This window comes from Meriones unguiculatus, chromosome 4 (genome assembly GCF_030254825.1).
Source record: "Meriones unguiculatus strain TT.TT164.6M chromosome 4, Bangor_MerUng_6.1, whole genome shotgun sequence".
Taxonomy (NCBI): Eukaryota; Metazoa; Chordata; class Mammalia; order Rodentia; family Muridae; genus Meriones; species Meriones unguiculatus.
In genome coordinates this window covers 120,689,534-120,705,369 of record NC_083352.1, presented here as the reverse complement: position 1 = coordinate 120,705,369, position 15,836 = coordinate 120,689,534, and the positions used below count along the sequence as shown (strand labels likewise).

Sequence of the window (15,836 nt, the reverse complement as noted above, 5' to 3'; positions counted from 1 at the left end):
AATTGATCAGAAGCTAAGGAATCCATATGTGTAAGTACTTTAAGAATAAAGGTTCTGCAGGGTGAAGATAAGTGAGATAACTGCTAAGAGCAGAGATATAGTGTCCTTTACAGCGGGAGATGAAGAAGCAATTATGTATGTCCTGGGGAAGAATTTTGGATATAGTTCTAACTTTGAACCATGTTTGCTTAATTCTATGCTCTATGTTTAACTGAAACAATGTTGATCAACAAAACTTCATTTTCTTTGTTGTGTTTTGCTGTATTTTTCTTTTAAAATTAAAAGAAACTTCGTTTTGAGGAAATGTTTTAAAAATATCTGACTCATTTCAGTTAGAAGAGAGGCATGAAAAATTAAGAAGTGGCATGGCACAGCAGATTGCTTATGAGATGCACCTGGAGCAGCAAAGCGATGGGGAATTGCAGAAGCGAAGCTTCCCTGACCCTGTTACAGACTGTAAGCCCCCACCTCCAGCCCAGGAATTCCAAACAGCCCGTCTTTTCCTTTCTCACTTTGGATTTTTGTCCTTAGAGGCATTGAAGGTAATTTTTAGGAACATCTATTAATAAATATATTCAAAAGTTAGCCATCAGCTGATGATAGCTGTAAACTTTTATCAAAATGAAGAACGGTTTAAAACAAATGAACCAAAAAGCAGCTTTTACTTACCTGTATGCAAGTCAGTGGAATTCTGTGCTACTGTTGTGGGTTCAGTAAGGGTTCCAGGACAGTGTACCTGTGAAGGGGCTGCTTCAGTGATAAGCCCACCTCTGAATTGGTTCTTTCATGCCATTCTTTAAAAGAATGAAGTCAATTCTGTAGTACTATAAAATTTTCATTTATTAGCTTGTGTAGTTAGGCTTTGGTTCTGAGGATTGAGCACACATGCTAGGCAAACGTTCTGCTGGTGAGCTGTATCCTCGCCCCCACTCTGTAGTATTGCAACCCGAGCCACACTCTTACTTTGTATAGTTGGTAAGATTAGCTGGTCATGGTGGCTCATGCTTATAATGTGGAGACAAAAGTTCAAGACCAGCCTGGGCTACATAGTGAGATTCTATCTTTAAAAAAATAAAAATAAATAAAATAAATAAATAAAGGCTGGGGATATTATAGGTAGGTAGGCAGGTAACTTGCCTAAAAAGTACAACTGTACAACTGGCCTGGCCATAGGTCATTTAATTTTTTAGGAAAGCAGAAAGATGTAGTTGTTTGATTTGGATTTCAGCGTGTAGGAAGAATATATTTTATACTGGGAAAAATAGTTTGAGATGTGGAATGTTGTGGAATGTAAACATAAAACCTCTTAAAATGGAAAATGAAAGAACCTGGCATGATTCTGCAGGCCTTTAATCCTAGTGCTTGCGAGGCAGAAGCAGGTGGAGCCCTTCCAAGCCAGCCAGGATTCATAGCAAGACCCCGTCTTCAAATAAATAAACGCAGAGTGAAGGAGCAGAGGGTGGGAAGCAACAGGTACAGAAATAGATAAGGAAAACACAAAGCAAGTGCAGTAAGTTGCCATCGTAGGAGCCTTAAAGCAAAGTGTTTGAGATGAAAACTGTTATATCCTTCACTAGTCTTGTTCCTGAAAGTATAGTTTTTCTATTAATGTTAATACTTTGGAATATTTAAGGTTTTAAGAAATTATGTTATTTTATTAATTTCTACCATAGTATAGAAAAAATTACCAAGTTTACTTTTATGAACTTTTGCATATTTCTAGTAATTTAAACAAGATATTACGTACTTTAAAAAGCAACTGCACACCAGTTTTTTGAAAATACAAATAAAAGTATTAAAGAGAATACTAACTGAATTCTGAATCAGCATGTTAAGTGAATTCTCTTTTGCAGCATAGTATGATTTGTCAAAGAATGCAATTGGGAAAAATTTGATTATTGGGAAATATTAGTAAAAATACTAAGAAAATATTTTGACTTCATAAAACAATAAAAGTAAATCAAGATTTTATAGAACAATATTGATCTAACCTTAAGAATACCCCAGAGTTTAGGATGCATGGTGTAGACCCGTATCTCAGAGGTCTTTTGAAGTGCCCTAACAAGTTAGAGACACCTATTGTACAAACGAGAGTTGATTTGTACTATGACCATATGGCAATATATAACAATGAGAATATTTTAGACAATGAGATTTTTAACTTTCACCCTGAAATAATTGTAGATTAACAAAACATTCTAAAATAAATGTCGTGATAACACTTTACATTACCAGGAAAAAAAAATGAAAGAAAAATGAAAATAAACTGCCTAATAAATTTCACTGGAAAGGAGACAGTTTGAAGGGAATATGACTTCTTAGTCAGGCAACCTTTAAAACAATATTTAAAATAAATTAAATAAAATAAATAAGAAGTGAATTACTACTTGTAAAATCCAACTGAAAGTACAGTGTGAGGGACTGTTGCTGCCTTAGCTGGGAGAAGTGCTTGTGTGAAGGCCTGTGCAAACAGTTTGATCCCAGGATCCCACAGAGGTTAATAGGGAGCTGACTCCCAAAAGTTCTCCTCTGACTTTTACAGAGGTGCATGCATACAAAATAAAAGGTTAAAGTTTAAAACTGCAATGTGAAGTTAGGGGTGGTGTACACTTTTAGTCCCAGCACTCTAGAGACAGATGCAGGCACATCTCTTTATTTTGTGGCCAGCCTGGTTTATATAATTGAATTCCAGGCTAGCTAAGGCTACATAATGAGATCCTTTCTCAATAGTAAACAAACAACAGAACATATACACACGCAACCCAAAGAATGTGAAAATACCCCATCTGCAGCTGAAATACTAACACAGATTACATTTACCCTAAAAAACTTTGTGCAGAGAACTACCGAAAGAAACTTAAAGGAAGAACACAAGTGTATGAACACTCTGCTCACATGGTGTCTGCAGCATGCCAACACTCACACTTCCTCATTCACAGATTCAGAGTAAAAGTGGGAAAACGGGGACGTTTTCCACTGGCAATATTTCAAACTGATAATATTTCAAGAAAGTTCATTGAGTGGTAAAAATAAAGCACACCTTTAGTCCTTGTACTTGGGAAGTAAAAGAAGGTGAATCTCTGAGATCAAGGCCAGCCTGGTCTATATAGATTCCAGAGCAGGCAAGGACCCCATCTCTGAAAAATAAAGTTAAAGAAAAAAAAAAAAGAAAAAAAAAATTGCCCTGAATTGTCATAGAACTATTTGTAACCTTCTGTTAAGACTTCTCTTTTATATCAGGAAGATAATGACTATGGTCAGTGTTTCCCAACCTTTGGTAGGAATTTAAGAATCAGATTAACAGACCAAGTTCAGAATTCCTCCTGTGTGAAAAAAGAGTAATTCTTAACCGTCTCTGGGGGTGGCTTTCTGACAGTAAGAACCACTGTTGGCAAATCTTCTTTTGCTAAAACTTTGGCAAGATCAAAGAAGATAAGGGATTAAAAGTAAAATGAAACAAAAATTCATTTTAAAGGTTAATGGATTTTTTATTTTTCAAGAACTTTTAGGTTTATAGATAACTAAGCAAGAAGTGTAGGGGGTTCCTGTATTACGCCTGCCCCCAAAGTTTTCTGTGGTAATGACTTGCATTGATGTGATATGTTTGCTACAGCAGATGAGCATGTAGCCACGGATTATTAACTGGAGTCTCTAATTTACATTAGAGTTCATTATTGTACAGGCCAATAGGTTTCGAAAAATTGTATAACATGCCCACCACTGCAAGTGTTTTAAAAATATTATGGGTTTTGTGTGTATATGCATGGGCACATACATGCTCCCATGTGCAGAGTTCCCACTGTCACCACAGATTCCTATAAACACTTGTCCTTGTGCTATTTCTGTGTTGTTTTGCCTACTCCAGAATAGCATGTGGTTGGAAAATTGTACAGTGTAGTCCCATGCTGTTATTTTTCCATTTAGCAACAGTGCATTTAAAATTCTTTCATGTCTTCTTAAGACAATACATCATTTTTTTTCATTAATAAGCAGTTTGTTTATCCATTCACCTATTGAAAAACATCTTGGCTTCTTGTACATGTTGGCAGTTCTGAATGGAGTTGCTATACAATTCATGTCTATCATTTTCTGTGGTTATGTTTTTCTCTCATTGGGGAAAAGTACCAAGATATGCAGTTGCTACATTGTATTTAAGACAGGGTTTTGGCAAGAGACTGTCGCTTATCTTCCAAAGTAACTGTAGTATATTGTTTCTGTATTAGCAATGAGTTTTAAAATACATTTTAAAAACGTTCTAGAGAGGCCGGAGAAATAGCTCAGCTTTTAATAGCTTTGGCTGCTCTAACAGGGGACAGAGATTGCATTTCCAGCACCCACATGGGTGCTAACAACCATCTGTAGCTCCAGGCCCAGAGGATCCAGTGTTCCCTTCTGGCCTCTGTGTACCAGTCATGAATGTGGTGCACATACATGTATGCAGGCAAAACAATTATATATATTTTTACATTCTAGAAAGCATATTCTAGAGAAAACTGGCTCTCAGATTATATACACTGTAACCTCAGTTGTTTGAAGGAAATAAAAATAGCTTGAGGTATAAACACATAAAGCAGTTTCTTTAGGATTATGGTTGTATTTATTCCTGCTACTTTATAATTTTTAATTTAATTTTTATTAAAATGAGAAAAGGTAGGTGTGGTGACCTACTGTAATGCTAGTACTTAAGTGGTTGAAGCAGGAGTGCAAGTTCAAGGACAGCTCTGGTTTCGTAGTGAGTTAGAGGCAAACCTAGACTGTGAAGCTATCCTGAGACACCATTCTGGAATGGATGAATGACCGATGAACCAAACAAGCGGCCATGTGCTGCTTTATGATTGGAATGATGCAGCGATAACAATTATTGCTTCTTTCATGTGATAGGAACCTGCAAATAGTCGTCTACCTCCTCACCTCATTGCACTAGATTCTTCCATACCTGGGTTTTTTGATGACATTGGGTATCTGGATCTTTTGCCATGTCGTCCTTTTGACACAGTTTTTATTTTCTACATGAAACCAGGTCAGAAAACAAACCAAGAGGTAAGAATTCCAAACTTTTCCTTCTTCTTTCTGTACTATAAACATACAAGACTCCATGTCAGCTCTTTGTGTTTGTACTTGGCATGAGAATTTTGTGTTCTATGCTTATGGCTTGTTGTTCCATTAGAAACTGAGTGCTTGTAACCCTGAAGCCTAATCTTGAGTTTTCCACCATCAAGAAACATGGTTAGAGTAGGAGCCAGCATGGATTCCTTCTCCATAAGGAGCTCATACTCATGAGGCAAGGAAAACTAAAGCACCAGAAGGTTAGCTACCAGGAGCCACAGCTAGGCCTGAAGCTTCAGAGTTGGACAGTAGTGTTAAACACTTGCTGACAGTCTTCCCTGGGGCTCCTGCCAGGTAAAGTGAGCAGCGGGCCTTTCCCTTATAGGTAGCCTCACTATAAGCCATTTCAACTGAGGTAAAACATAAAACACGGTGAAGTAAAATACAGTTGGATATGGGTAACAGAATAGACTAGGACGTTGAAGGGATGTGCAATGTGGGTGAGAATGGAGGACTGAGAGGAATAGCAGGGGATCTGAAGTTTCTGTTGGAAACAAGAAACTGAATCATGCCCTAGACAGTGGCTCTGACTAGGAGAGGGTCAAAGAAGTTAGGGTGCTGTGACCTTGTCATCTTGGAATTGCGCTGTCATTAACTAAGTCGTTGAATTAATACACCTGTTGAAATTTACTGGAGTTACAGGATGTTTCCATAAGAAGGACTGTCTCAAATTTTGTATTAGTGAGCTGCTAATGAGGAAGTTCTTCTCATTCATGTTACTGACTCAGCACACACTCATTAAATTTCTCCTTTCTATTAGGCTCCAGGTTACAGGCAAACAGGGATACAAAGCTGTCTCACTATTTAAAGGGAAGGCAGGCATTGAAGAAACACTCAACGGGTGTTAATAGGGGTGTCAAATTGTGCTTTAGGAGCCTGAGAGACCTAAACTGATTTTAAGGTTCTGAAACAAGACCATTTCAACAATTTGTGAGTGTACACTGACCATAGCATAAATTCCCCAGAGGTAAATAGCATTATTGCATCTTCATGAAATTCATCATGGTGCCAGTGTGCTTGGAGGTTTCAAGAAGCAGGGGTGGTGGCAGCCAGAAATGAGACTTTGTGCTTTATGTTGCTAGAACCCCATTAATACCGGATTAGTAAGACTAGGACGTTGCTCACATGAAAATATGGGGAAAATGTTCTCCTGCCTATAAAAGTTATGGCTCTGAGGCACTTCCTAATCTGTTTAGTTTCTTTGGGCTTTTGAGGTCATCAAGAAGCAGTGAAGGTTTCTGGAGACTATATGAAACCTCTCCCTAGCCAGTAGAGATTGGTTACTAGCTGCTGGCAGGTAAGCTGCAAGGCCAATTTGAATCACCTACTGCTTCTTGACTAAGTTTTCAGAAGTCATTTGTTTGCAGACTTCTCATCTAGTCAGGGTACAGAAAGACCGAAAGTTCAAGGAGGGCTGCAGCTGTGTAATGAGACCCTGTCTCCTAACATCAAGTAGCATGGCTCTTTGGGTAAATGAGGAGCTTGATGTCAGCCATAACTAGTGGTCTGAGTTGGATCCCTAGACCTACATAAAGGAGAAAACTGACTCCCAGATTGTGATCTGATCTCCACATACTGTGGCAGTGTGCATGTTCTTGCACTTTCTCTCACACTCTTTTTTTGATCTCTGCTTTTTCTTACACGATAGATAGATAGATAGATAGATAGATAGATAGATAGATAGACAGACAGACATGTTGAAAGAGAATTTGAGAGCTATGAGTGAACAAAACAAATATACTTCTAGAAACTGATTCTGTGTACAAAAGATAGTCATGCCAGCGACACACAATAAACTGAAAAGTAATAGCATACAGGCATACAGGGGATTGTTACCAGTCAGCATTATATAAATTACTAGAGGTTTATCAACTTGGTGCTTCACTCATGTGAGAGGAGCTTTTAAATATGGTGGTTTTAAGAGTTTGCTTTTGCTAAAATTGTAGGCCTGGGGCAAGCTAAGAGAGTCTTATTTGTAGAAAATTCTCCAAATAGTTTTGGCACATACTCCCTTGCCTCCCTTTTTATTTTTCATTTGGAAAAGAAGTCCATATTTTCCTTCCTTTAAAACTGAGTGTTTAAGAGATCTTTTTGTTGTGGGAGCTGCCCGGTGCCTTTCAGTCCATTGAGCAGCATCTTTGGCTTTGGATCCCAGCATTGTTCTGTCACTGTATCTTAGTTTTCTTTTTAGTTAATGTATTAACATACTATGACAGAAACAACTTAAGGGAAAAAGGCTCATTTAGCTCCTTATTCCAGGTCCATTGTGTCAGGGAAGTCAGGCAGGAGCTACAAGGGCTGTTTAAATCGCACCCCATACTTGAGAACCAGCAGGCTTGTATTCAAGATGGATCTTTCATCTCAATTAACCCAATTAAGAAAATGCCTTGTTGGGTGATGGTGGTATGCCTTTAATCCAAGAACTCAGGAGGCAGAAACAGGTGGATCACTTGTGAATTCAAAGCCATCGTGGTCTACATAGTGGATTCCAGGACAGACAGGGCTACATAGTGAGAAAAGAGGGAAGGAAAGAGGAAAAAAAAGAGGAAAGAAAGAACCCTCACAGACATACGCATAGACCACCCTAATCTAGACAGTACCTCATTGAGACTCCCTTTCCAGATTTCGTCAAGTTGACAATTAATACTAACCATCATACTGTGACAGCCAAAAATATTTCCAGACTTGTCTGGAGATGACAGGTCAAAACAGTCAAAATTTTCCCATGTTTTCATACCTATTTATTTGTGTACCCATCCACATGCCATGGTATATAGGTGGAAGTCAGAGGGCAACTTGTAGCAATCAGCTCTCTCCTTCCACTGTGTGGCTTTCTGGGATCAAATTTATTTAACAGGTTTAATAACAAGCTCCCTTACCCATTGAACCATTTTGCCAACCCCCAAAACAGTTTCCCCTCTCTGTAGCCAGTAGAAGAAGAGAAAACTTCTGGTTACTTTGTATTTCTATATTGCCTGTATTCTCTCCTTTGGACTAAGAAAAGAACATTTTCACATTCATTTATTAATTTAACCTTTCGGTTCTATACATTTGACAAGGCTGTTAGCCCACACCTGTTTCACATTTCTCATTAAACAGCTCTGGCTCAGTAACTTTTTTGCCTGAGGGAGAGCTTAGGATCTTACTTATACCATCTCATGTGATCTTCACAACCATCATTATCCCCATTTTGCATACGAAGAAACAGAGACAAGGGCCAGCCAGTCCAACCACATGATTTTTCACTATGGTGATAATATTCCCAAATTCATACTGAACTGGGTCTTGATTTGTCAGAAGCTTCAAAGATTGTCTGTTTTCATGTGTATTTAATATATTCTTGTATTCCCTTCATAACTGATGCTTGCTGTGTATTTCAGATTTTAAAGAATGTGGAGTCTTCCAGAAATGTTCAGCCACATTTCCTAGAATTTTTGCTCTCCCTTGGCTGGTCAGTAGATGTGGGCAGACACCCTGGTTGGACAGGACACGTGTCCACCAGTTGGTCAATTAACAGTTGTGATGACTGTGAAGGGTCTGAACAAGGTAAAACTTATAATAGCTGTTAATTGTTTCTTGTTCAGTCATTCTTGCTCCTGTCTCCCCTTTCTTGTGAACCTTTAGTATTTTAAACAGATTATATCAAGGAAAGTTTCTCCTTTCCTCTGAGCTAGTCTTCATGGGGTCATGTTCTAGTTTGTATACTTTTTTAAATTATGTGTTTTGTGTATGGGTTGGGAAGGAGGGATGTGTATGTGCCTGTGGCTGTAGAGGACAGCCTGGGGAGGCTGCTCACTCTTTCCACCATATGAGGTGCAGGTGTGGAACTCAGTCAAGAGACGTGGAGGCAAGAGCCTTTACCTACAGAACCACCTTGCCACCTCTATTTTGTCTAGTTTTATAGATATTTTCTATGTGTATGAAAGATGTAATGATAGGGTAAAGTAATACAAAATTAACTACTTATTACTGTGCTGATGTATTCTTTTTTATATGTGAAGAAACAAATACAGCTTCCTATAAAAACTATATCTAATAAACAATAATTCCTTTGTTTTGTTTTGTTTTGTTTTTCAAGACAGAGTTTCTCTGTGTTACAGCTCTGGCTATCCTGGAACTTGTTCTGTAGACTAGACTGGCCTTGAACTATATCAGGCTTGTCTGGAACTCACAGAGGTCAGCCTGTGCTCCCGAGTGCTTTAAACAAGAATGTTTGATTTTTGAATGAATGAGTGTTTTTATAGACTTTGTAGTATGACAGCATCTGTCTCAGGTTTTTACCCATCTCCACTTAGCCTTCTGAGAACATATAACTAGGGAAACAGAACAGTACAGAATGAAACAAGGCAGAATCTAGCTCGTGTGTTCTGGAATTCTGAGATCTGAGGATAAGTGAATAGTCTTCACCATTCTTATCTCACGATCATGGTATTTCAGAATTTTTCTTCAGCATCGTTGTTATCTGACCTCTAGTTCCTTCTAATTTTCACTCAAGTTGGAGGCAAATATTTTGGGATATATAATAATTTTAATTTCTATGTACCCATGAAACATATGCTTGATTATATTTCTGTAAGTAGAACTGATATAGGATATGCATGCTTATAAATATGTCATTGAGCATGATGGGTTCTTTTTTTTTTATGTATGGTGCTAGGAATTGAACTTTATGGCCTCACATATACTAGGCAAACTACAACTGAGTAGATTTTTCTTTTTTTTTTTTCTTCACAATTTATTCATTATATATCCCGATTGATGCTCCCTTCCTTACCTCCCCCAGCCCCACCCTCCCTCCATCTTCCTCTCATCCCCTTCCTCTAAGTCCACTGAAAGGGGGATTTCTCCGCTATTTGCCATCTGCCCATAGCTTGTTCAGTCTCATCAGGACTACTTGGATCCTCTTCCTCTGTGGCCTGGCAAGGCTGCATCATTAGGGGCCAGTGATCAGAGCAGGCAACTGAGTTCATGATAGAGGCAGCCCAGTGTTCTTCCTGCATGTGTACAGCAGGCTAGAAGAGGGCACCAGATCTCATTATAGATGGTTATGAGCCACCATGTGGTTGCTGAGAATTGAACTCTGGACCTTTGGAAGAACAGCCAGTGCTCTTAACCTCTGAGCCATCTCTCCAGCCCCAAGTAGACTTTTTTTTTTTACACCATTTTATAAATAAGTCCTTCAAATGCTTATGGTTTAAGAGACAGAAAACCTGAATGAAACTGGCTGATATTTTTATTAGTTTTTAAAACTATATTATTATTGGCCAGGTGTGTTGGCTCATATCTTTAAATCCCAGCACTTGGGAGGCAGAAGCAAGTGGATCTCTGGCTAGTTTAAGGCTATTCTGGTGAGAGTTCCAGGCTAGCTAGGACTACATACTATGACCTTATATTTAAAAAAAGGGGGAAAAAAGGTATGTACATATATGATACATGTATGTATGTGGGAGGTACATGCATGCCACTCTACATATGTAGGGCACACAGGACAGTTCTTTCATCTTCATATGGGACCTAGAGATTTCAGGTTTTCGGCTTTGCAGTGAGTACTTTTACCCACTAAGCCAATCCCACTGGCCCCAGCTTAAATTTTGAAGATCATTTCTTTCTCCCATGGACCAAGAAATTTCAAATTGTTTAAGTTGTTTTTTTGTTTGTTTGTTTTGTTTTTTTGTGCATCATTACCAGCACCCCTATTTTGTTTGTACTTTTCTTTTTATATCCGTTCTCTGCATACTTGCTTATCTCTCATAGTAATAAAAGGCAGTTCCAGACTTTACATGCGTAGACCACACTAGCCAGAGGAGGAGAAATCCCGATTTCTGGCTGGCAAATAGCGGAGAAATCCCCCTTTCAGTGGACTTAGAGGAAGGGGATGAGAGGAAGATGGAGGGAGGGTGGGGCTGGGGGAGGTAAGGAAGGGAGCATCAATCGGGATGCTGATATGGACTGGAGCTCCTTCTCTCACTGACCCTGACTCTGAGAGAGTCACTGCTGCCTACTCTTCAACTTCGGGCCTGCTCCAGAGTAGGGCAGCAGAGTAGATGTTGGAACAGTAACTGTAGCAGATGGAGAGTACTTGCCTAGAGTTTTAGTTGCCAGCCCATATCTAGTTTGAGAAGTAGAATGTTACTGAAGCTGAGCCACACTCCCATTTGTGCGATGTATATGACTCTCCTGGCCCCACAGTGGCAGAAGTAGATAGTTTGTAGCAGAGCTGTATCACCTGCAGAGCATCAAATATTTACTGTCTGGTCCTTTGCAGAAAGAGTGGTAAATTTCTTGTGTTCTTACCACATCTTTTTTTTTTTAAGATTTGTTTATTTCATGTATATAAACGCTCTATTTTCATACACAACAGAAGAGGGAGTCAGATTTTATTACAGATGGTTGTGAGCCACCATGTGGTTGCTAGGAATTGAACTCAGGACCTGAAGAAGAACAGTCAGTGCTCTTAACAGCTAAGCCATCTATCCAGCACCTTCTTACCACATCTTTACTAGCATTAAGCATCTTCTCATATGTTAGGTGAAATTTTTCTTAGTTTTAGTTGTGATTGGAAAGTAAGCGTGTATTGTTTTCATACATTTCCTTTCCTGAAAACTGTACGCCAACCTCCTGTGAAGGTCCTGGTCTTTTGCGTCATATTGGTTGCTGTATGATCATTTTAAACGAAACTTAAAATAGTTAGGGGTGTTTTAAGTCAATTCTTTTTGGTGTAGAACAGATACTTCCTACTTAGACTCCCTGTATGATTTTATATCACTGGTCATCAGAGAAGGGAGGGCAGAAGCAGAGCTGAGAGCAGTAGACAGTTCATGTCTGCTGTAGACTAACTTCATAAGTAGGAGATAATGATATAAAATTATCATAAGGATACTTACTCAACATTATGGTTTGTTCTTAACCTACAAATTGGTTCTTGTTGGAACTGCCATTGCTTTATAAAGTGGCAAGATTTCATGAACAGGAAGATGAATGTGCCCAAGTTTCTGAAGTGGTTATGTATTGTTTCTTATTCCTAGATGAAGTAACTTCCTCTGGAGATGCTGGGGCTAGCGTTTTCAATGGGCAGAAGAAGGTGCTGTATTATGCTGATGCCCTGACAGAAATAGCGTTCGTGGTTCCTTCTCCAATGGAGTCCTTAAGTAAGACCATGTTTTGTCTAGCATTGCTTTAGGATCTGTCTGTATATTCACTGTTTGGTGCGTTGTTAGCATTAGAAGAGATTTTGAAGTCATCAGAGGCATTCTTCTAAGCAAAGGTGCTATAACTGTAGATTATACACAGGTGTGAGTTCCTGTCATCTCTTAACTTTCTGTACGGTTAGTGACTTTCCTGGTATGATCAAATACCTGACAAAAATAAAATAAAAGCCTGACTAGTTTATTCTGAAACAGCTTCAGAAGTTTCAGGCCAGCGTGGTGGCACACGCCTTTAATCCCAGCACTAGGGAGGCAGAGGCAGACAGATCTCTGTGAGTTCAAGGCCAGCCTGCAACCTGGTCTACAAAGCAAGTCCAGGACAGCCAGGGCTATTACACAGAGAAACCCTGTCTCAAAAGGAAAAAAAAAAAAAAAAAAAAAGACATGGTGGTGTGCCTTAGTCCATGACACTCAGAACTTAGACAGCTTCTTACATCATATAAGACTAGGAAGCAGGGACCAGGGCCAGAACCAGCAGCCAGGCTATAACTTCAAAAGTCCCTTCCCAGTGACCTACTTCTGCCAGCTGGTACACCTACCTAAAGGTTCTACAGTCTCCTGAAATAGCACCAACAGCTGGAAAGAAAAATCCGTGAAAACCTATAGGGGGGTTGGGGCTGGAGAGATGGCTCAGAGGTTAAGAGCACTGGCTGCTCTTCCAGAGGTCCTGACTTCAATTCCCAGCAACCACATGGTGGCTTACAACCATCCATAGTGAGATCTTGTGCCCTCTTCTGGCATGCAAGTGTACATGCAGACAGAACATTGTATACATAATAAATAAATAAAATATTTAAAAAAAAAACCTATAAGGAATTTTTCAGATTCAACTTTAATACTCTTGTCTCTAGCTGTAGTGGTTCAAAGCCATCTCATAATACATAATGTTTCAGACCAACTCTTCAGAGTTTCCACAATTCTAACAATTTCCAGTGTTCAGAAATGCCAAGTCTCTTCTCAGGCTTGAGGCAGCTCTCAACTACAAGACCCTGTTAAATAAAAAGAAAGTTATTTATGTCTGATACAGAATGACAGAGAGTAAAGCATTCCTTTTCCAAAACCAGATAGCCCAGAAAGACGGGGCTGAAGCAAGACCAGTACCCAGAAGTCCAAACACTAAACCCTGCAGCTGTGTGTCTGGCAGTCTGGGAACACCGATATGTGATATGAATGTTTGACAGACTGGAATCCCTGCCCTACCCCCTTGGCAGTTGTAGTGCACTGGCAAGTCCACTGGGTCTGACCCCAGTCACTCCACCGGCAGCTTTCCGTGATAACCTCCCATTTGCCGCATACCTTTGACTTCTTACTATCTTTACTGCAGCTTTGGTTTCACCCTTAACAGCTTCACATACAGCCTGCTCTGGGACTTCTTACAGGGTCCCTACCCCACAGCATACTGCCGCCTCACAAAGATTGGACAAAGCATCATGGCTCTGTAATTTTATTTGGTTTGCCTTTTTTTTTTTTTTTTTAAGTGTTTTGAGACAGGGTTTCTCTGTGTAGCCCTGCCTGTCCTGGAACTGGCACTATAGAGCAGGGTGGCTTCAAACACAGAGATCTGCTTGCCTCTGCCTCTAGAGTGCCAACCAACTAGAGAAGAAGTGTTCAAAGCATGATCCTGTGAAGGCAGTTTGATATTGAAAACACAGCAAGATAATGTGAATTCTCCGCCCTCTATGGCTTTTTTTTTTTTTTTAGATTTATTTATTGTGTGTACAGTGCCCTGTCTGCATGTACACTTGCACATCAGAAGAGGGCACCAGGTCTCATTATAGATGGCTCTGAGCCACTGTGTGGTTAGTGGGAATTGAACTCAGAACTCTGGAAGAACAGCCAGTGCTCTTAACTGCTGAGCCATCTCTCTGGCCCCTTGCTACGACAATTTCATGTGTATATGTAGTCCTGTGTGTATATTCTCTACCAGCCTTTTGCATACCCTTCCATACATGCATAGTTAAGTTGAAATTCAGCATGAGAGAAAACATGCTCTAGCTTTCTATCTCCCCTCACGCATAACACTTCTATTCTCACATCAGGTTTATTCCTCTCCCTTCCTCCTTCATGTCAGAGATTTTATGAATATCTAGATTTCATATATGAGAAAAGGACATGTTTGTCTTTTGGAGTCTTTTCATTGAGTACCATGATCTCTAGTACAATCCACTTTCCTGCATATGACATAATTTTGTTTTATTTACGCATTCATCTAATGATAGGTTTCTAATGTTCTTTAAGTACAATCCAACTTCAATCCTAGTTTTGTCTTTCATCTAACTTAACTATGCATATGCTTTGGTTTCTACTTTGGTCGTTTCTTTCACAAACCATGAGTGAAGCCCATCTCTCTTGATTCCCATGTGAGAGCTTTTATGTGGAGCCCCATATAAACCTAAAGCTGGCAGGATCTCAGGATGCCATTACACTCGTCTTTGGACATCAGGCAGAAAGCTAACAAAGATGACACACTGTTCCTATGAATTGAATGTACTTACTCTTTCTTAATTTAAACTCACACACTTACTTTTCTTAAAGTATTGGTGTAGCCTGGAGAGATGGCTCCCCAGTTAAGGATGCTTGCTCCTCCAAAAGATCCAGCTTCAGTTCCCAGCACCCATGCTGGGTGACTCAGCCACCTGTAACTCCAGTGCTTGACTCTACAGCCTTTCGTGCATTTTTATGGGTGCACGAGCACACACATGCTTGTGCACATGCACAAGTTCACATAGACAACACACGGACACATAGACACACACAGTTAAAATAAATACATTGAGAAATGTTTACCTTGTTGCAGATGAAGTCCATTTCTTCCTGTCTAGCTAGACAGTAAATGGAAAATGTCACCTCCATTGAGACCATTTGAAGCATGAGATATGATACATCACATTTGATAGTCTCATCTCCAGAGTTTTAAAGACTTTTGCTGTGTATAGCTTGGCAGCTTCCCTTCCTTTGTACTTGACCTTGATTTCTTACCGTAGGCTCCTATCTGTTTCATACTCTGTATTATTTTTGTTCCTAGTAGAATGGACCTTCCATGATCAGTATCATAGTATTTATCTGCCTTCCATTCAAAGCTCTGTCCCTTATTCCAGCAGTTGAGGCCCAACTGTCTTCTGTGGGTTGAGTACCTGCCTTGGTTTCTCTCGTTGAGCAGCCTGCACCAGCAAGTCTTCCCAGACTTCGAGCCTTTGCTCACACTGTGGCTCCCACACTTGAGTCTTAGCTTATGATCATGATAGATGCCTAATATTGCTTGCCATTTGTGTGCTCTGACTCAACTTCTTCTGTTAATATTTGTAGTCTGGGGCTAGAGGGAAGGCTCTGGTTTGGAGTATTTGTTGCTCTTCCAAATGATCCTGAGTTTGATTCCCTATACCTACATGGTAGCCTACAACCATCTGTAGTTTCAGGGAATCCAGTGTCTTCTTCTGACCTGCTTGAGCACCAAGGATACATGTGATTTTACATACATGCAGATTTTACATACAAACAAAACATTTGTTTACATAAAATAAAATA

General features: G+C 39.6%; 1 protein-coding gene across 6 annotated transcripts in view; it reads left to right on the top strand.

Annotated features, from left to right (window-relative positions):
* Positions 1-15,836, top strand: part of Ralgapb (Ral GTPase activating protein non-catalytic subunit beta) — an 86,238-nt gene that overhangs the window by 56,094 nt on the left and 14,308 nt on the right. For all 6 annotated transcript variants that reach the window (XM_021663822.2, XM_021663811.2, XM_021663844.2 and 3 more), the window contains 4 exons: positions 333-542; positions 4,882-5,040; positions 8,487-8,652; positions 12,132-12,254. In XM_021663822.2, the coding sequence (XP_021519497.1) occupies positions 333-542; positions 4,882-5,040; positions 8,487-8,652; positions 12,132-12,254 (658 nt within the window). The remainder of the gene's footprint in view (positions 1-332; positions 543-4,881; positions 5,041-8,486; positions 8,653-12,131; positions 12,255-15,836) is intronic.